Raw genomic sequence first — 20,540 nt, 5'->3', positions numbered from 1 at the left:
ACTCGGGTGGACATGCGTTGGCAGGAGCACCAGACCGCAACAGACGACAAATTTCACCCGCACGTACTTCGGAAAGGACGTCGACCTGAATGCACTGGTGAGAAGGATGTGGGAGGTGGAGGAACTTCCCCAGTCGTACGAATTCTGTGCAGATGATCAAGCCGTTTTTGATCAGACGGTCCAGTCGATGACCTACAAGAACGGAAGATACCAGGTTTCGGAGCCGTGGATCAAGAGACCACCTCCGGACAACTACAGTCGAGAAACTGCAATGAAGCGGCTCATCGCAGCAGAGAGACGCCTGGCGAAGGAGCCAGACGTCGCTGAGGAATACCGAACCGTGATTCGCCGTCACTTAGAACAAGGGTATATCAGCAAGATCAGCAACGCAAGTGATGGCGACGGCTGGTATCTGCCGCACTTTGCTGTTGTACAACCTGGGGCTACATCCACAAAGGTGCGTGTGGTCTTTGATGCAGCAGCAAAGACGAAAGGCAAGTGTCTGAATGACTACATCAGCACTGGGCCCAAACTACAACGGGACCTCACCGACGTTCTCCTGCGGTTTCGGCGACACCCAAACGCACTGGTAGCCGACGTGGCAGAGATGTATCTACAAATCGAGTTGGAAGAGGATGACCGACAGTTCCATCGATTTCTTTGGAGAGAAGATACGGAGGACCAACCGGCCGTTTACCAGTACAATAGAGTGGTGTTCGGGATCAATGCATCTCCATTCTTAGCTCAACTGGTCTCGCAAGAGCATGCGCGGCGGAACCAGGAGGAGTTTCCTATGGCAGCAGAAACCGTGTTGAAGTCCACGTACATGGACGATTCAATGGACTCGACAAAGTCAACAGAGCTAGCGATTCAGCTGTACCACGAGCTTACGGCGCTGTGGGGTCTCGCTGGAATGCATGTGCGAAAATGGATTTCCAACAATGTTGAGGTGCTCGCCGAAGTCCCCGAGGAGGACCGAGCCAAGGAAGTGGACCTCGCTAATGGAATCCTGCCGACGACCAAGACTCTCGGAGTTAAGTGGCGAGCAGAGGAAGACGAGTTCCTGATTCATGTCAAGCCGCCATCAGACATTGTCACCAAGAGAGCGTTCTTGAAGAACCTAGCCACATTGTTTGATCCGATCGGATTCGTACTGCCATTCACCATAGTTGGTCGGATGTTGTTCCAGAAGATGTGGCTAGCAGGTGCTGACTGGGACGACTCTCTGCCTCCAGAGCTAGGCGCAGAGGCGCAAAAGTGGTGTGCCGACATGGATGCACTCCAGGATGTCCGAGTTCACCGGTGTCTTCAACGCGATGAGGAGGTGGTGGAGACTCAGCTACATGTATTCTGCGATGCCTCGCAAGATGCATATGGAGCAGTCGCTTATCTCTGTCATGTGTACCAGGATGGTACGAGGTCCAGTCGATTCGTCATGGCTCGAGCCAAAGTGGCGCCGTTATCAGCTGTTAGCATCCCCCGACTCGAGCTAATGAGAGCAGTCATCGGATGTCGTCTTGGTGTGTCCGTAGCCAAGACTCTCGCCATCGCAATGGAGAATGTCGTGTTCTGGAGTGACAGCATGGATGTCCAAGTGGTGGAAAGAGTACCCGGATCTCAGTGTTGGTGACATCGTCCTCGTTGTGTCAGCTGATACCCCCCGTGGCAGGTGGCCTCTTGGACGGGTGTTAGAGGTCTACCCTGGTTCTGACGGCAGAGTGCGTGTCGCTAAGCTCCAGGTCGGAGGCAAGCAGGTAACCAGGTCAGTTGTACGGCTATGTCCGGTTGTGAAAGGCTGACAGTCCGTACGCACGTTTTAGATGGACTTATCGCCATCTTTAGTCAGTTCGATCTCTTTTCTCATTTTACTCATTCTTTGATACGGATGTATCAAGGAGGGGGGTATGTTGGGAAGGCCGTCGCGGCCATGTGTTTTTTATGATGTATTTACTATTTATTCAATATTTCCTTCAGGATGTGAAATATGAAATGTCTCAGAAATTCAGTTTATTTTGGAACGCAATTTCGCGTACATGTAGTGATTTAGCCTACAGTTAGTTCACGAGTCATTTCGTGGGTTGTTTGTTTCTTGCGTTGCACAGTGCAAGACAAGAATTTGCACATCTGCACAAGAGTATTGACGTTGGCTCTCAAAATGATTCTTGGTCGCATTTTGTTTGTTTCTTCTAAGTTTTGGCAAAGGGACATGTATTTTCGTTTTGTCTTTTCTCGCAGTGTTTCCTTTCGTTTCTAAGCCGCGACGCCGTCGCGTACTGCGGTACGACGGGTCACGTGCTGCCAGCCTACGGCATTCTTTATTCACCAGTTTTCACGGCTACGCTGCATGCATTGTATAATGACTCATGATTATTTTGTGCTCTGCGCTGAATCCCGTACTAGTGTAGTGTAGGGCTTTTTCAGAGTTTGTTTGTTTTTCGATGAGGCTCGGCAAGCAATGAGTTCGGTTCTTCGAAAGGAAGAGAAAGAGTTGTCTTTTTGTTGTTTGCGAAATATCTATTTTACTACCACGAAGTGTTCCCGTTGCGTGTGAGAACCTGCATGACATAGGGCGATAGTGCGGGTTCGAATCCCAGGATATGCCTTAAAAAAAAAGGAGAATTGAAAAATTTATAATATTCCTATGCTTTTTTTGCCGTCATCAAGGCGGTAGACGGTGTCGTATTACCCTCGATCGTACCTGTCCCGTACCGTACCATCAAAGACGGCTGGCCACAATGCATATTCAAATAGGGCTTTCAAATGCAAGATCATAACGTGAAGCAACATGGAAGAATTAGTATGTATGCAAAGTGTATCGGGGGATGCATGCAGGGCGCGCGATAGTGCGGGTTCGAATCCCAGGTTATGTCTTTAAAAAAAGGAATTTTTTGAAGAATTTATAACATCCCTTGGAAGCTCAGGGCCCTACGCTATACCTTTTTTTGTCTAGGTAATCAAGGCAAAAAAGCATAGCGTAGGGCCCTGAGCTTCCAAGCTCTCTCGTTTTGTTTGCTCCTCACTCAGTACATTCTGGGGCTGAATACATGTACTGTCATGCTCTGGCGCCACACACCACAAGGAAACCCGACTCCAGTTGAGATGGCACCTTTTGAAGGGTGAATCTAGTACAACTGTTCAGAAACAAGCAAGAACACAGCCTTTCAAACTGTTCCACTGTTCATAGTAAGCGCATAGTGTGCTAGCGTGCTGCAGTATCTGCTCGGTGCTGACCAGCAATTGAACTATCAGCACGCCGTACAATCCCTTGCAGCTAGCTGTCCAGTGAGGAAAGTCTCGAGTGGGGGCCTCTCGATCTGCTCGCTCATTCGCCTGGCATTCAGTAGCACTTCATCGCCAAGGACTTCAATTCAAAACAGTTTTCACACTGCGCTTCAAGCCTTTTTCCTCGTGAACTTGCTGCAAACGTATGAGCTCTGCTGCGCGTGTTCCCTTTGCGTGAGGCCCAGAAACAGCTAGTATCTCCGTACTTCGATTGGCTGGATCGATGTCGTCCAGGTTCTCCTCGCTATCGCCATCACGACTCTAACTGGAGACGATTTCTTCACTGTGTTCCGCAAGCAGCAGCTAGCGCAGAAATTTCGCCATCCCTGAGTGTAGGAGATGGAATCCGTTCGATCAGCTCAAAAACTCTTCGTTGTGACTAAAGGAGTAGCAGGGAATATTCTACCGGAAGCCCTTTGACTTCCCTGACTGCTGAAACCCTTCCTGCCATGACTGCTACTTCTTCAAACAAGAGAGATTCTCTTTGGTTCCACTTCACTGCACTCGATCGTCCACGCGACACAACCTTTTTACAAAACATCATTTTCTCAAAAAAATGATTTTCACCCTAAGCCTGGTTTCCGCAGATTCTGGGCCATATGACATGCACACGCATGCGATTTTCGCCGTCCAGTATAGCAAGCTGTGTCCGTTTCAGAGACGACAGAAAACTTTTGTGACGACCCTTTATTGAAGTTTCTGTCTCCTCGTCTCCTCTTTATAAACAAAGGAAGCTACATTATTACCTACTTCATCCAGATATCATATCCACGCACATGCAAAGGCACGTACGCACCTCACCTCCCCCCCCCCCCCCCCCCTCCCACACACACACACATGCACGAGACTGAGAGGATCACAGGGCTGACCCCAGAAAGACAGACTTACCGGCAACACGGTCGCCCTCGTTCACACCGGCTGCCTTCAACGCGACAGCCAACTGCTGCACTCGCGAGTAGAGCTGAGAGAAGGAAATGTGCTCCGTCTTCCTACCCTCGCCTGATAACACACACATAGCCAGACACACACCCAGACAAACAAACAAACACACAAACACACACACAGTGACACACACACACACACACACACACACACACACACACATGCAAACACAGAAACAAACACAGAAACAAACACACACACACACACACACACACAAACAAACATACGGTCACACACGCGCGCACACACGCGCACACAAACCACCACAGAGAGTCAGATTTACACAGGAATCGTACCAGACAGCATCAACCCAACGGATATCTCACCAGCAAAGATCACGGCGGTGCGGTCACTGTTCCGATGCCGCAGCAAGTTCTCTGCGTAGTTCAACCGACAGCCGTCGAACCACTTGGGCTTCTGACTGACATTCAGCGATGTATCAACAACCTGGATTGAACATATACAAATATGAACATTTACAAAATAAGATTTAGTAGAAAAAAATCTCTCTCTTCCCCTCTCTCTCTCTCTCTCTCTCTCTCTCTCTCTCTCTCTCTCTCTCTCTCTCTCTCTCTCTCTCTCTCTCTCTCTCTCACACACACACACACACACACACCTCAGACCTCAGACCTGCCCATCGCGGAAGCGATGATAGCGAACAGCTATGTTAGACATAGCAACTTGTGCTGGGATTACACCATTCAACAGCTTGCAAGGCTGATGAATTAACCGCCACTATTTTTAGCCTGGTATCCACCACACAGCTGATTGAAGTGACTTTTTCTGGCCAGTGAATCCCTATTTTTCATTTTTCCATTTTTTCTTTTTTTTTTCTTTCTTTTCTTTTTTTCTACACACACACACCACACCACATACTCCGGCATACACTGGCTGTTGGTAACCACCCAGGAGAATGAAAGAAAAGTCAGGAAGAGTCCGAGAAAGAGAAGAAAGACGTCGTATGCGACCATAATCGTCGGGAATTGAACCCGCAACCTCTCGATTGGAAATCGACTGCACATACCAATGCACCATATGGACACACACACGCACGCGCGCGCACGCACGCACGCACGCACACACACACACACACACACACACACACACACACACACACACACACACACACACACACACACACACACACACACACACACACACACACACACACACACACACACACACACACACACACACACACACACACACACACACACACACACACACACACACACACACACACACACACACACACACACACACACACACACACACACACACACACACACACACACACACACACACACACACACACACACACACACACACACACACACACACACACACACACACACACACACACACACACACACACACACACACACACACACACACACACACACACACACACACACACACACACACACACACACACACACACACACACACACACACACACACACACACACACACACACACACACACACACACACACACACACACACACACACACACACACACACACACACACACACACACACACACACACACACACACACACACACACACACACACACACACACACACACACACACACACACACACACACACACACACACACACACACACACACACACACACACACACACACACACATACACACACACACACACACACACACACACACACACACACACACACACACACACACACACACACATACACACACACACACACACACACACACACACACACACACACACACACACACACACACACACACACACACACACACACACACACACAACACACTCACCGTAGTGTACGGTGCAGAGTGGACGATCTTGCTATAGCGGAAAAACTCATCCCAGAACTGGTCATAGTGTTCACAAGACCAGTGATACAAGTCATTGTAATTACCTAGAAAAAAAACACACACACCATGTACCATGTATACGCCCGTCGCAAGAGAAGCACGCAAATCTGCAAATGCACTGGATGTGCACCCACAGATTTTCTCTTTTAGCAACAATAGCGAACAAGGTTTTAATGAGACAAATCAAGACTTGCGCCAAATAACTGTCTAATCCACACAACTGGCGAAGCCATGTGAATCGACCACCAATGCACACCTGGTCTACACCACACGGAGTACATCGGCATAAAACAGCCAAGACCTATGCACACCCTACACTTGCTGGGGTAACCAGTATGGACAGCACGCTGCTTTGATAGAAGCAGACACTAGATGCACTGGTACCTTGAAGTGAAATTGGAGTTACTTTACCAACCAGCCTCGGCTACTGAGTACTGAGAACCCAGAGCCAACAGACATACCAACAACCTCAGCCATGAAAGCTATTATAGTAACGACACACTGGATTGTGGAGCCGAAACTAGTCCAACTTCCAAATACTTTGGCAAGAAGGTAGCCTACACACACATACACACACATACACACACACACACACACACACACACACACACACACACACACACAGATACGGTGGACGGATGATAAATGCACTCATGATTGTAGATAGAACTCAGATGGTGAGCCAAGGGAATAAAATTTAACATGGGACCCCTCATACATGTCATGTACATCCTTCAAAGCGATGAACCCCTTGATAGGCGACAAGCCTCTGGGTCATCCTGATAAAGATATTATTATTATCGGAATGAAGGCAGCGCGCCGCGCACTGACCCATAACCACAGTTGCATACTCTTGTATAATTATGCACTCTTGGTAAAACTAATGATTGATTTTTCAAATCTCATTCATTGGCTTCGAGTTTAAATTTTTGAAATTCTCAGTCATCCCTTGCGTGAACAGTGAGCGAGTGAGTTCATGATGGTGATGCGATTGTTTGAAAGCCTGGGTGCAGGAACAATGGACACAAATTAACGTGGCCACACAATGAGTTGGTTATGTAATACCAGCTCTCACCGAGATCAAGGTTAAACTTGCGAGACGCCTCGATTCTGAACTCATCCATTTGAGTTCGAACGCCATCAGGCGGCGACCAGAGCTTTTCTGGTGATTCTACTGACGCCATTGCAGTCACTAATCACGATACCAATATAAATACGCCACAGCCCTTCAACAAGTGGGCATTCTCTGTGGTTGTAGTAACTCCTAACACGATTAGCTGAACTACAGAACAATTTACTGAATGAAGAATAAATTAATTTTTAGTAGAGTTCAAAGTCCAGCGTATGATGAGTGTACCACTGCCTGGTGTACAGTACAGTACAGTATTCGTACAGATACTCAGAACACTGACTTGGCCTTGGACTTGTGGCAACCAACGGTGGTCACCAGAGAAAAGAGGATACCGGGTGTGCGTGTCGGCCGTCGGAGTCCAAGCCTGGTGAATCTACCAAACCGTGTCACGGAATATGGTGACTGACAGCAAGCAAGCAATAACAGGCCATTTCGAGAAGGACTGGCCTGATCAGAAATCTTCCTCATTGAAAATCGTTCGACTCGAAGCCGGCCAGATCATACTGCACATGCATACGCACGTGCGTGCCTGCGTGGTATGATGATGCATGAGCTAGCGGCATGCGTGTATGCATGATCGAGCTACAAAAAAGCTGGTCAACATTAAAAAAATTAATGTTGACCAGCTTTTTTTAAATAATAGTGTGTCTCCCTGGTAACGTGTTTGGATCATATTTTTGCAAGGTAAATTCTAAAACGATGCGAAGGACTAAAGGGACCGTCACTTAATTTTTGCCGACTACCCGCCAAAAAAATCTTTTCGTTTCACGTGTCACTGACACGTCCGCGGACCGCGAGCGCGTACGACTCGTACTCGCGCTACCTTTCACGTCAAGCAATCTGTTCACGCCACATGGCTGGATAGCGCGTGAAACATGATTGAAGACTTGCAAAATCAATTTTTTTCCCAAGTCCGGGCGCTAGGCCTAGGCAGTACTAATGCCTAATCAATGCCCAGGCAGGCAGCTGACTTTATTTTCGGAGAAACACTACTCATTGTAGTAAAAAGTAACAATGAATAGCGATATCATCTAGGAAGGATCGCTACCCTAACGCGAAGGAAAGGCCTTGCGCGGCTGCTCTACGAAGTGTTGAAGAAAGACTCATCAAATTTAGTTGGTGGACGAACAACTCGCTGGCGCCGGAAAACTTGGCCCCCAACGATGGTGTTTGGTGAATCATCAAGCATAATGTCTTGTAGCAGTGTTCACCGAGGAAGGAGAACGCTCTAGACTAGTCGCTGCTGTTGTCCGTTTCATCCACGTTGGGCGTTAGCTGCACCGCGCCTATTGTGTTTTAGTATTCCATGGACGCACATTAGCATTCAGAGCGATTGTGGAGCCACAATTTACTTCACACAGCGTTGTATTGTCCACGAGCGCAAACTTTTAAGTTTGCGCTCGTGGACAATACAACGCTGTGTGAAGTAAATGCTGATAATTAAAATTATCAGCAGTACCTGTTACTCTTCATCCTACATGTGGACTTGGAGTATACACGGCCTTGTCACGACAGCGACAGCTCTACAGATCATGCAGAGTGTTCAAGTGAGAAACATTAATTTCTATTGTTGGTGGACGAATAAATGGCTGGTTCCGAAAAAACGCGGCCTGCACCGATGGTGTTTGGTGGATCATCAAACAGGGTGACCAGCAGTGTTCACCGAGGAAGGAGAATGCACTCGCCACCACTCCGATTCATCCAAGTGGGCGTTAGCTGCGCCGCGCCTATTGTGTTTTAGTATTCCATGGACGCACACTAGCGTTCTCAGCGATTGTGGAGCCACAACATATCTTCATGCGGCTTTGCACTGTCCAAGAGCAGAAACGTCAGCAGTGACCCATCATCATACATGTAGATTTGGAGTATACACACCATGCGCCAATGGGCCTCGGCACAACAGCGGCAGCTCTACGGAGTGTTCAAGTGAGAAACATTTGTTTCGACTTTTGGTGGGCGAACAAATCGTCGGTGCCGAAAAACGTGGCCTGCGCCGATGGTGTTTGAACCATCGAGGGCTCCGGAAGCAGCAGCTGAGCCAGATCAGCCAGTCTTGCCAACTCTCAGTTGCCGGACTCCGTGCTGCAGCTAGCGGCACTGGCACCAGCCGGAAATATTTTTCCGCCGATACCCGTTACTTCCAGTTCTGTCAAGGGCATAACTGGAATCCGTTGCCAGGTGATGACTTTTTACTTTATGTGTTATTTTGCTGCCGAGTTGTTCAGAACTTTTCAGCCCCGATCTGTTCATGTCTACATGTCGGCCATCCGCAAACTTCATGTGGAAGTTGGCTTTACCTACCCGTCAGGCCCAATAACTCTCCTCGCAAGGTTCCTGTCGGGCATCAACAGGTCATCATCGACACAGCGTCATCGCCTGCTGATAACCACTCAACTTCTCAGGGAGATTAGCCGGCATGTTGCCTTTCCACGGATGTGGCACCCTCATGACAAGGCCATGCTAAGGGCAAACTGACTGCTTTATTTTAGCTTTACATTACCGCAGTCAGTCCAGCACAATACGCCAATCGTATTTCACTATTACTCGCGTGTCATAATTGGGGATATGGGCTGCTCCGCCCTATATCCCTGATATGCCAACTAGATGAAAAGTGTGTTCTGAGCCTGTATCGCGTATAATAGGCTCATCGTAAAACAAATAATAAAAGTCTTAAAAATCAGGGTTCACGTGACACTCGGGTTCCAGCCAAGTTTTCCGCATCCGCAGGAACGCTACCCCCCCCCCCCCCCCCCCCCCCCCCCCCTCTTGAATCATAGCATAGTGAACTGTGCAATGAACAGATTATGGAACTCCCTGCAGATTTACCACGGTCATATCTGGTGACTGGTCTTGGGGCACCGTGGAAGCTGTGACTGGTTGCAAAGTTTTGTTTTGTGACTGATCATGGGGCATTTGTGACTACTTCGAAGCACAGCTCTGATTGATCACAGAGTCTTACTGTTGTGAAAATTTATATCGATTGAGAAGTCAAGCAGCCACGGGGCGCTGGCCTTGCAGCTGTGAGTATGCATACGGTACATATTCACATGACTCTATTGTATGCTGGACACTGCTGGTCCATTGTTGCAGTGTGTATGTGAACTGCAGAACCTATTCCGTGATGAAACACCTACTCTTAAAAGACTGAATGTTTGAGGTAATAGTCTTTTACTTCACTCTCATGCTGCTCATATAATTATACCATACGCCAGGCCTATGTTCTCACCAATAGCCACTGCTAGCTGTTTTGTCATCTTGCTGTGCCAAATGATGCTGTATAGACGCGCCAAGCAGAAATGGACTGCTTATGAGCGTGAACAGGCTGGATGGGGTGACTGATGGACTGTCGGAGTTGGCGAACCACAGAAATCGTGTCGCATCTCTGTATGCTGGGTTGGCACTGATTTGTAAAATGGCCTTCTCAGTATCGCAGGTCATGACGATTGGTGGCAGGCAAAATCGTAGAACAATGATGAATTGCCTAATGGCTAGGTCGTTGTTAGTAAGATTGCCTGAATCCTAGATGTCAACACAGTCTAGGTCCCACAGATCTGGGATGGTGCAGGAGTCGGAAGTTGCATCAGTTAGAGAAACGATAGCTGGCATGGCTGCTCATCGGCGTAGCTGAGTGCTTGGAGTGACGTGGTCGGCCAGTCACCACAAAACTGACTGTGGTAGGCAGAAACTGTAGTCCTGGCGGAAGTCCTCTGGTGCTCCCCGTCAAGACTCCCAGAGGAAATCTGCACCGATCAAGACGACTGACTATCTTACGGTCAATGGCGATACTGGTTGATGCTGCACTAGCTGCTGTTGCGCTAGATGCTGGTACCTCGTCAGCTACAGGCTGGTCAGCTACTATGTTGGTACTGCTGTCAGATTTCTGTTGAGATTCAGGGCAGATCGTGACATGATGTTGACTCTGATTGGTGACCCATGCGAGAACACACATTACACTTGCGGGTGGCCTTGCACTGAGTTGACCGGTGCCCTGTGCGCAAACACACAAAGCAACGCTTCTGTTCAATCAGTTATTCTTTCCGCTGTGCTACTGTTGTGTATTTCGCGCAGCTCTTGTCCAGGTGAGATCCGCCGCAGAATGCACACCCTGTCATACTGCTGGCATTCCAGTTAACATCAGACCGCTTCCTTCTGGTGAACTTGCACGCGCCTGTCACCAGTGCACCTGCAGAATAGTGAGTGACATCTTCTGCTGTAGTACCGCCTGTGTTTGTGCGGCGCAGAAAGGCGTCTTGCATGATAACATAACGCTTCAGTGCTGTTCTGAAGTCATTCAGTTTCCATTGTGTCCCTGCATCTGAAAAGCCTCGCGATTCGTCCAGTTGAATCAGCGTTCGGCATGATCCGTATCTTGGTCACAGCACCGTGTGATGATCTGGTGACATCAGACGGATATAATACACAAGAGACAATTGTGATATTTCTACGTTGTGTTTACTTCAGATACATAATCTAAATAAAAGGAGGGTTGTCAACCGACAATCGCTCTATTTAGTTGCTTTTCACTCTTTAGATAAAAATTCTTTTATTTATTATGTCGAAAAATTATGCGGTTGTCCGTTGACAACCACCCTTTAATTTACACTGCAGTTGCGTGATGTCCACCACTTTCTGTACATAATCTAAGAGTAATAAAACAGCCACTGACTTCCAACTACCAAGGGAAAGCAAGCCCAAGCGCAGGAGAACCGTGCGCGCGCGGGTACGTGACATAATATCGTAGTAGAGCTGGCAGGCAAGGCATGATCAGGGGTTCAGGCCCTGCCTGTAAACGCTCTGATTGGCTCAAACCCTGGCAACAATCACGTGACATGTCTGAAAGTACAAGTGGTTGCGATTTATGCTGAAGTTCAAACTGACGGAACACGTGCAGCGCTACACCATGAACCGTGTGGAAACAAAAATAAGTAGAGGAGACACGGGATAACAGGCATGAACTCAGGGTCAAACTGATAACTGTGAAACGTGAACGCATGCAGTATATGGAGACAAAACAAAGTCGCAGAATTCAGTACGCAACAAGTACTACACACTAACCTCGTACATGAGAATGTCGCGACAACATTTGAATTAGCTCTTACACCCCACTTATGTTTCAGTCAGTAAGAGTACACATGCGTACTTACGTTGACTCTATTTTATCTGACTTGTCCAACACCATCGTTGTGAGCCTTCGGCACTTGGGAATACACAGGACAGATAAGATAGCAGCAAGAGCATCTCCCCGCTCTGTGAACACAGCTCAGACGCCATGCTTCATGATTGTGTGCCCATGGAATACAAGGACACAATAGGCTTGGTGCAGCTAACGAAATGGATGAACGGTCGACGGCCTGAGTGTTCTCCTTCCTCGATCAACACTGACAGTCACCACATACCATGCTTGATGTTTCAAGCACCATCGGCGCAGGCCACGTTTTTCGGCACCGACGATTTGTTCGTCCACCAAAAGTCGAAACAAATGTTTCTCACTTGAACACTCCGTAGAGCTGCCGCTGTTGTGCCGAGGCCCATTGGCGCATGGTGTGTATACTCCAAATCTACATGTATGATGATGGGTCACTGCTGACGTTTCTGCTCTTGGACAGTGCAACGCCGCATGAAGATATGTTGTGGCTCCACAATCGCTGAGAACGCTAGTGTGCGTCCATGGAATACTAAAACACAATAGGCGCGGCGCAGCTAACGCCCACTTGGATGAATCGGAGTGGTGGCGAGTGCATTCTCCTTCCTCGGTGAACACTGCTGGTCACCCTGTTTGATGATCCACCAAACACCATCGGTGCAGGCCGCGTTTTTTCGGAACCAGCCATTTATTCGTCCACCAACAATAGAAATTTTAAAATGTTTCTCACTTGAACACTCTGCATGATCTGTAGAGCTGTCGCTGTCGTGACAAGGCCGTGTATACTCCAAGTCCACATGTAGGATGAAGAGTAACAGGTACTGCTGATAATTAAGTTTGCGCTCGTGGACAATACAACGCTGTGTGAAGTAAATTGTGGCTCCACAATCGCTCTGAATGCTAATGTGCGTCCATGGAATACTAAAACACAATAGGCGCGGTGCAGCTAACGCTCAACGTGGATGAAACGGACAACAGCAGCGACTAGTCTAGAGCGTTCTCCTTCCTCGGTGAACACTGCTACAAGACATTATGCTTGATGATTCACCAAACACCATCATTGGGGGCCAAGTTTTCCGGCGCCAGCGAGTTGTTCGTCCACCAACTAAATTTGATGAGTCTTTCTTCAACACTTCGTAGAGCAGCCGCGCAAGGCCTTTCCTTCGCGTTAGGGTAGCGATCCTTCCTAGATGATATCGCTATTCATTGTTACTTTTTACTACAATGAGTAGTGTTTCTCCGAAAATAAAGTCAGCTGCCTAGCGCCTGCCTCACGGCTGTTAGCTGCACTTGGATCGCGGCAACTTAGTTTTCTGCACGTGAACCATGAAAAATCAATGCATGCTCATGCATCTTCATGCATAACCAGTCAGCTGGCCTGCTCGCCCACGCATTTGACAGGTAACAATTCCATCAAATTTGAGATATCGCTTCGTTCTAAGTCTCAAAACAGTTCTAAAGTCACCAAACCACGCTGGTAATCGATGGCTATTCAATGTTAACATCTTCAGGAAGACTTCAGCCGTTTCCCGAGAGTTTGGGCATCGTTGCCGTTATTTTTCACGGTGTTCTCCTTCCTCCTGTCTGGAGCTGCAATTGCATCCTGGAATTATTTGAAAGGTATTTCGTGCGGGCTGTGGGGGGTTCCAACAGGCATAAACTGACATCGCTATAGGATAACTGGTAACTTTCACCCTTCAAGGAGGTAGAGCAATGAGAATTTTTTTGTGGCGGTCGTCCAATTTTTGTGGCGGTCGTGGCTGTATTTGTGCACTTCCAAGGCTTTCATTCTGCCTGATACTACTCTCTACTGTATGGGAATCGTTGTTTAGGCACATGTAGCTGTCTTATTTGGTAGATCTGCTGTTTTCAATCACTTGGGACACTTTGTCTAGCCTATTTGTCTTTCGTTCGTGCCATCTATTAGTTTTGTGGGGTACCTTGACCTGTATTTGTGAAGTTCTCGAGTAAAGACCCTAATTCTTGACTGGAGTCACGTCTTGAATTGAATTTGCTGGGTGAGCCCTCGTTCACGCAGTTGTACTTATCGTAATAGTCAATATCTGCTTGCTGGACGGACTAGCGGCTAGAATACGGATGACCAAATGGTCCAAGTGTGTACTAGTACACGATTATTGTTTCCATCATCGTGAAATGAGCGTTGTGGAATTGCAGTCGTCTGCCTTTGGCACTGAGGACATGAGGAGAGTTGATTGTTACTTCTGCTCAGCAATGAAGCGATCATCAGCTCTCTTTGTTCTAATTATTGAGAGGACATACCGGCATCGCAATCAAGTAAAGATTAGGCAAACCTCGCCAACCTCCAAAGAGAGTCGAAGATATTTTCTCCAAATGCAAAGACGATCTTTGTGAGTTTGTGACTTGCATTTGCGTGCATACATGAGCAAGTCACGGACCACGGCACGTGCGCGGTTACCATGCCATCTCGAACCGACACCATCTTTCTAAGTTGCCGCTTCTTGACAGCCGTGGCCTGGGCATTGATTAGGCATTAGTACTGCCTAGGCCTAGCGCCTGGACTTGGAAAAAAAAATAATTGATTTTGCAAGTCTTCAATCATGTTTCCATGTACGCGCTATCCAGCCATGTGGCGTGAACAGATTGCTTGACGTGAAAGGTAGCGCGAGTACGAGTCGTACGCGCTCGCGGTCCGCGGACGTGTCAGTGACACGTGAAACGAAAAGATTTTTTTGGCGGGTAGTCGGCAAAAATTAAGTGACGGTCCCTTTAGTCCTTCGCTAAAACGATAGGGATCACCATGATCATCCGAAACACCCAGAGTTTCCATGACAACTCTTTTCCTTTTCCCGCTGCAGTGCACTACATGTACACACCGCTAGCACTGTTCATGCACGATCGATACGATGGCCGATCGATGGCCGGATGACAAAACAAAAATCACTGAAGCCTGTTTTTGCTGACCAACAGTACAACCTGGCTTTGATGTGAGCTGAGCTACAGTTTTAGCTGTTCGATTGTTGATTGCCAAAAAGGACGTTTGAGTTGCAACAGTAATTAGCACTGGTGGGAGGGTAGAGACCTGAGGCCGGGTGGCCGAGCGTCCACAGTGCAATTAAATTCTGTTTATGTATAAGTTTATGCCTAGACGGAGAAGATGCAGCGAGGAATATCAAGGCCCATCGCCTTTTTCTTAGGTGGCCTAATGGCATTATTGATGAATAGGCTTACTTACCCAGAAACACAGCCTGCCATGCAGCATCAGCAGTTTGTCACTTCAGAGCACCTGATGGAGAATGCTGAACCTTTTAGAAAGAAGCCAGCGGAGGTGGCGAAAGAACCAGATCAGAAGAATGCCCCTGCTGGCGGTGGTGAGGGGATCGTTGTGACGGACACATACGTTCGTCCAAAGTTGGAGTGGGTCGATGCAAACCACGCCATGCCATCCCAGAAGGAGGTGACGTCGACATGCCAGACGCGCCTTTTGGTATTGATTATGTCTGATGCTAGGCAACAGTGGAAACGAGATGCCCAGCGGGAATCTTGGGCTGTAGACGTGGCGCGCTATGCCACGCTCGGAGTTAACAAAGCCGACTTCAAGTATGTTTTTATCCTGGGTCGGTTATTTGATCAGATTCCCGACAAGGTCGTCCAAGAAGCGCACAAGGCGCGCGACATCATTGTGTCCGACATCAACGACTACGACATAGACGGCGCGACGAACAAGTCCGTCTGGGCGCTGCGCTGGGCCCTGCAGCACTGCACGTTCACGCACGTCCTGAAGACGATGGACCACGCGTTTGTCAACGTGCCCCTGATCATCAGCCAGTGGCTGCCGCGCATGGAGGCGGGCAGCTACTTCGCCGGCCACCGTCTGACCGACGTGGTGGTGAATCGGGATCCTAATCTGAACTGGTACATATCCGAGGAGGACTACCCCAAGTCCAAGTACCCTACGTATCCGCAGCAGGACTATGTGTTGTCCCGCGATGTTGCCGATGACCTCGTCAAGGTGATGAACCGGACGTTCACACGCATTTACTATGATGATGTAGCCGTGGCGCATGCGTTGGCGACAGGCAAGCCGAAGCTCTCCTTGCAGCACGAGCCGAACGTCATCCACCTCTGCACGGTGGGTCTCAATTGCTGGGCTGCGCGCGTGTGTGTGTGTGGCTGGTGTGTGTGTGTGTGGGGGGGGGGGGGGGGGGCTGTGGTGTGTGTAGCTGGTGTGTGTGTGTGTGGGGGGGGGGGGGTGCCTGTGGTATGTGTGTGTGTGTGTGCATGCACGCTCGTGTGTGTGTGCATGCACGCTCGTGTGTGTGTGTTGGGGGGGGGGGGGGGGTGTAACCTCCCAAATAAGGACACAGTTGCCGCAGGGACCAAATATATGGAGCACGTACTTTTGCGCTTTTCATTCCAAAAAGCAGTCACAAGGAATCGTTGATCCGTATCATTACAGTCATACATCCTCACACAGTCCACAGTCATACATCATCACACAATCATACATTATTTACTACATTGTACTGACTCTGGACGTGTACAACCTGTGGACGCCATACGAGTGCGCTTGCTGATGCTCAAAAAGACGTATTTCATCACTGAGTTTGACTCAAATCCTCCTTGCTGAAACCTTTTAACAATTTCCCGGGCGTATTCACGTTTCGTGCCCTCAACTAGAAAGTGGAATGCGGCAGTTTGCCCCCGGAAGAGAGAGAGAGAGAGGGAGAGGGAGAGAGAGCAATGTTGCTGCCCGCCCTTTCGTGGTCGTATTTAGAGGTGGCGTCCTGTCTGTAGGTCATACGACACGTACCTTGTACACACATTGCAACGTTGTGCAGTTAGTCCGGACTTCATTGGATCTCCATGCAAGTGCATACTAAGGGTGCGTTCTTAAATCCTCTCGGAAAAGTTGGAGACTCTCCGAAAAGTTCGAGAGCTGTTCTTATATCCTCTCCGATTTTTAGGAGGCTCTCCAAAGCTCTCCAAGCTTCAGAGGTGGTTGAAACTTGGAGATTCCCGCGGTTTGGGATTAGCGCATGCGAACTACGACTAAAAGCCACGTGCTCATCATGAGTGTACGCATTTCCCTTTTCGCATACGCACACGTGCATTGCTACATTCATCACTCAAGATCGCAGCCCCTTTGGCGCTTCATTTTGCTTGACATGTGCAAAATATCTCCGAATTCTTCGAGACCCGTTCTTGAATTATCCCAGTTCCTTCGTCTTCTCTTTTCTTCTTCTCCTAGAAGCTAGAGAATATAAGAACGCACCAGAAGGGTGACCTTTTGTGCACTGCGGTTCTCATACCGTACAAACTCAGGGGCCCTCTCGCGGTGCCAGTGCTCAACGGTACGTAAGGGCACGTTCGAATTACCGACAAGAAGTGATAGAATGGGGAAGTTTCCGTGGTGATTTGATCATGTGACGTTACTGGCACTTTGTCGACGGAATGTTTTACTGCCGCGGCTGCTGCGGCGGAAACAGCATTCCGGCAGTGAAAAAAAAAGGTGCTCAGGCTGGGAGTAGGGGAAAATCCCTTCTCAGTGCCGCTGTGAGAGCTGCGCAAGTAACGCTACACTTGTAGTTTATCGGTACAGTCAGACCTCGCTTAACCGCACACATCCGTTTTCCACAAAATATCCGGATAGGCGAGGGAACTGGATAATCGAACACACACTGTACCAGGGGCGTGCTTGGCGAGGGGCACAGGGGGCAAGTGCACCCCCCAAAATATTTCGACCAGAGTTTTGAAAAGTCACCAATGTATTGCGGAAAGCCCGACCTCGCGGGAACATACCCACTACGGCATGCCTGTAAACACAGATGAGGTGCTGAATCTTTCGAGGCTCTCCTCGCCGAACCCTGTCCAGATACTTCAACTAGTGTGTCGATTGTTCTTAGCTATATCCGTGCTGCATCTGCTGCTCCGGTTTACCGGATGCTAGCGGCTGTCGTGAGTTCCCTTCGGGAACGGACACGATAATTTACTTTCTTTTTTTATATCCGTACGATGTGTGTTTGCATCGGCCTGCCTGGCCCAGTGCCGTTGACGGATTGGTTTTAAACATTTGTAAAGTTTTCATCCTTTGTTTTGAAAAAATATGATGCTGTACTGTGTTCATTCTTGATGACATACAATCTTTGTAACAGTAATGATGACGTCACTTGTACAATTATCTGATGATGTCACCGGCCAAATGTTTGGGAACGGCTGCAGCAACTTCACAACGCCATCGAGCATTGTCTTTCCCAAACCAAAGTGAATTTATTTATTTCCGAAACACAAATTATATGAATGGAAAACATGGAAAACCTCCAGTCAAGTACGCGCTGGTACTACGAATTACCAGTACAGAACTGCCTCGCGTACCACGTACATATGCATGACAAAAAAACAACTCCGCGGCGACACAGCGCCGCGGCTCGATCCCAACGTGACAAGCGAACAGCATGCACACATCAAATAAATGCACAACGTAGAAACAGAAATATTCGAACAGAAACAATAACAAAGTAACAGGAATGTAAGATTGTTCATCTACAGATATTCAAAGACTTTCACACTCAATAGGCCTTATGCACGTTGTACAGATGCACGAAATCCCGTAGAATCCCGTAGACCCGGTTGGGTGTTGAATGTGCAGGACCCTATTGTGTTTATTGCTATTTCCACAGCGAAATGGGCCCTGAAGGCATTTCATACGAACACTTTTTCGACAGTGATCTAGCGAGTCGTTAGTTCAATCCCAAAGTGAAGAAGCTGGAAAAGTGATTGTTCGCCGCGAATTATGAGGCTAAATGGGCCAAACACGCATGTATAGCACACAATGAACACCCAACCGGGTATGTACACACCTACGGCCCTAGTACAGAACTTCGTACATCTGTACAATGTGCATAAGGACTATAGTGGTTGCACGACATCCTCCCCACCAAAGTCTTCTCAGGCGTAGCGAGCTGGAGGCCGAATCGTGCGCGTACGGGTCGATCTTGCAGGCGGAACCGCTGGCGCTGGCTCTGATTACTGTGGAGCCTCTGGCCGTGGCACCGCAACTGGCGTGCATCTTCCTCTCTGCTCTGTTTTATTTTCTCTTTTCGTTCGTCCCTCTTGATATTTATACTTTGTACTGTTGAGGCAACGAACTGAAATAATAAAAACCAAACCAAACCAACCGGTACAACCTTTTACAAATTATTGCTGTTGTCTGGAAGTGGTGCACCCCCCTGGAAGGGGAGCCGAGCACGCCCCTGTGTACGTATGCATGGTTATGCTGTAAATCGGTAACCGGCGATTTTCTTCCGGATAAGCGAGGTCTGACTGTAGTGCGAATGTTGTTGACGGTTTATTGCCATTCACGGGTTGATGGGGTCTGAACGCACCCTTTATAGCGGACCAGCGTCATTCTCAACGGCCTAGATGTGCAGTAGAGCCTGCCCTAATCGTTGGTGCAGCGGAAACTGTGCTGTTTGTGTCGTGTGCGTGCATTTCTGTTGTAACGCACTTCGGCTATAAAGAACTAATTCTGTCTGTGTGTTCTTATGTTGTGTGTCATGTGCAGCCGGCTGTTTCTCGGCCGTACGTCGTGCTGAAGGTTTTGGAAGCGGCCGACATGAAGAAATATGGAGCGGACATGTTCAGCAAACAAATTATTTGCCATTTGAGCAGGAAATGAGCAGACAGCAGTATTACAGATGACAATGTGTTTTTACGGCTTCTCTCCTCGTATCGTCACCCCGCATTCACACCGGGAGATCTGAAGTTTTGTAGCGTCGCATTGCGCCCCCCTCCTGTCACTTACTCTCTCCGTGTAATGTATATAGCCCCCAGCCCCCCCCCCCCCCCCCCCCCTGTGTATACTACCGTTCCCTGCCGTATGTACCATGCCTGCAAGAGCTGGTTTTTTTTCTATTGTTCTTGATGCTGGCCCGTTTGTAATGTAAGGAGGTGTTTGCTCCCCCCGGCCCCGGGGCAAAAATGTTTACTCTGCTTCGAAATGTCCTGTCTTTTATACCAACATATTTGCTGATACTCAGAGGGGCATCGAGATTCTATCCAGATGACATTATAGTACCTGTACAAGTACGTGTCTATGAACGGTTGCTTGCATTTGAAAATGTCTCGCATGAAACACATGTGCTAACATAATATATTATTATAATGCGTATCCTGTGCAGCAAGCA

At 48.4% G+C, this 20,540-nt stretch overlaps 2 protein-coding genes and 1 long non-coding RNA gene across 3 annotated transcripts in view; 1 reads left to right on the top strand and 2 right to left on the bottom strand.

Annotated features, from left to right (window-relative positions):
- LOC135828809 (acetoacetyl-CoA synthetase-like) overlaps positions 1-7,699 on the bottom strand; it is a 54,075-nt gene extending 46,376 nt beyond the window's left edge. The window contains exons 1-4 of the mRNA XM_065341239.1: positions 7,176-7,699; positions 6,041-6,144; positions 4,551-4,671; positions 4,171-4,281 (exon numbers count right to left, since the gene is read on the bottom strand). Coding sequence (XP_065197311.1) covers positions 4,171-4,281; positions 4,551-4,671; positions 6,041-6,144; positions 7,176-7,284 — 445 coding nt within the window. The 5' untranslated portion in view covers positions 7,285-7,699. The remainder of the gene's footprint in view (positions 1-4,170; positions 4,282-4,550; positions 4,672-6,040; positions 6,145-7,175) is intronic.
- A 2,406-nt stretch (positions 7,700-10,105) lies between these two features.
- On the bottom strand, positions 10,106-13,623 carry LOC135828178 (uncharacterized). Its single transcript, XR_010555580.1, has 2 exons — positions 12,377-13,623; positions 10,106-11,625 (listed from the first exon to the last, which is right to left on the bottom strand). It is a non-coding gene; the product is annotated as an uncharacterized LOC135828178 (long non-coding RNA).
- Positions 13,624-15,278: 1,655 nt separating this feature from the next.
- Positions 15,279-20,522, top strand: LOC135828889 (beta-1,3-galactosyltransferase 5-like). Its single transcript, XM_065341320.1, has 2 exons — positions 15,279-16,486; positions 19,919-20,522. Exons 1-2 carry the CDS (start codon positions 15,512-15,514, stop codon positions 20,030-20,032), a joined length of 1,089 nt encoding a protein of 362 aa, XP_065197392.1. The 5' UTR covers positions 15,279-15,511; the 3' UTR covers positions 20,033-20,522.
- Positions 20,523-20,540: the final 18 nt, after the last annotated feature.

This window comes from Sycon ciliatum, chromosome 12 (genome assembly GCF_964019385.1).
Source record: "Sycon ciliatum chromosome 12, ocSycCili1.1, whole genome shotgun sequence".
Classification (NCBI taxonomy): Eukaryota; Metazoa; Porifera; class Calcarea; order Leucosolenida; family Sycettidae; genus Sycon; species Sycon ciliatum.
This window is presented reverse-complemented; position numbering and strand designations above follow the sequence as displayed.

Coding starts and splice junctions, on each gene's coding strand:
- LOC135828889 (XM_065341320.1), top strand. CDS start 15,512: ATGCAGCGAGGAATATCAAGGCCCATCGCCTTTTTCTTAGGTGGCCTA. Junction 16,487..19,918: donor ACGTCATCCACCTCTGCACG/GTGGGTCTCAAT, acceptor TGTCATGTGCAG/CCGGCTGTTTCTCGGCCGTA.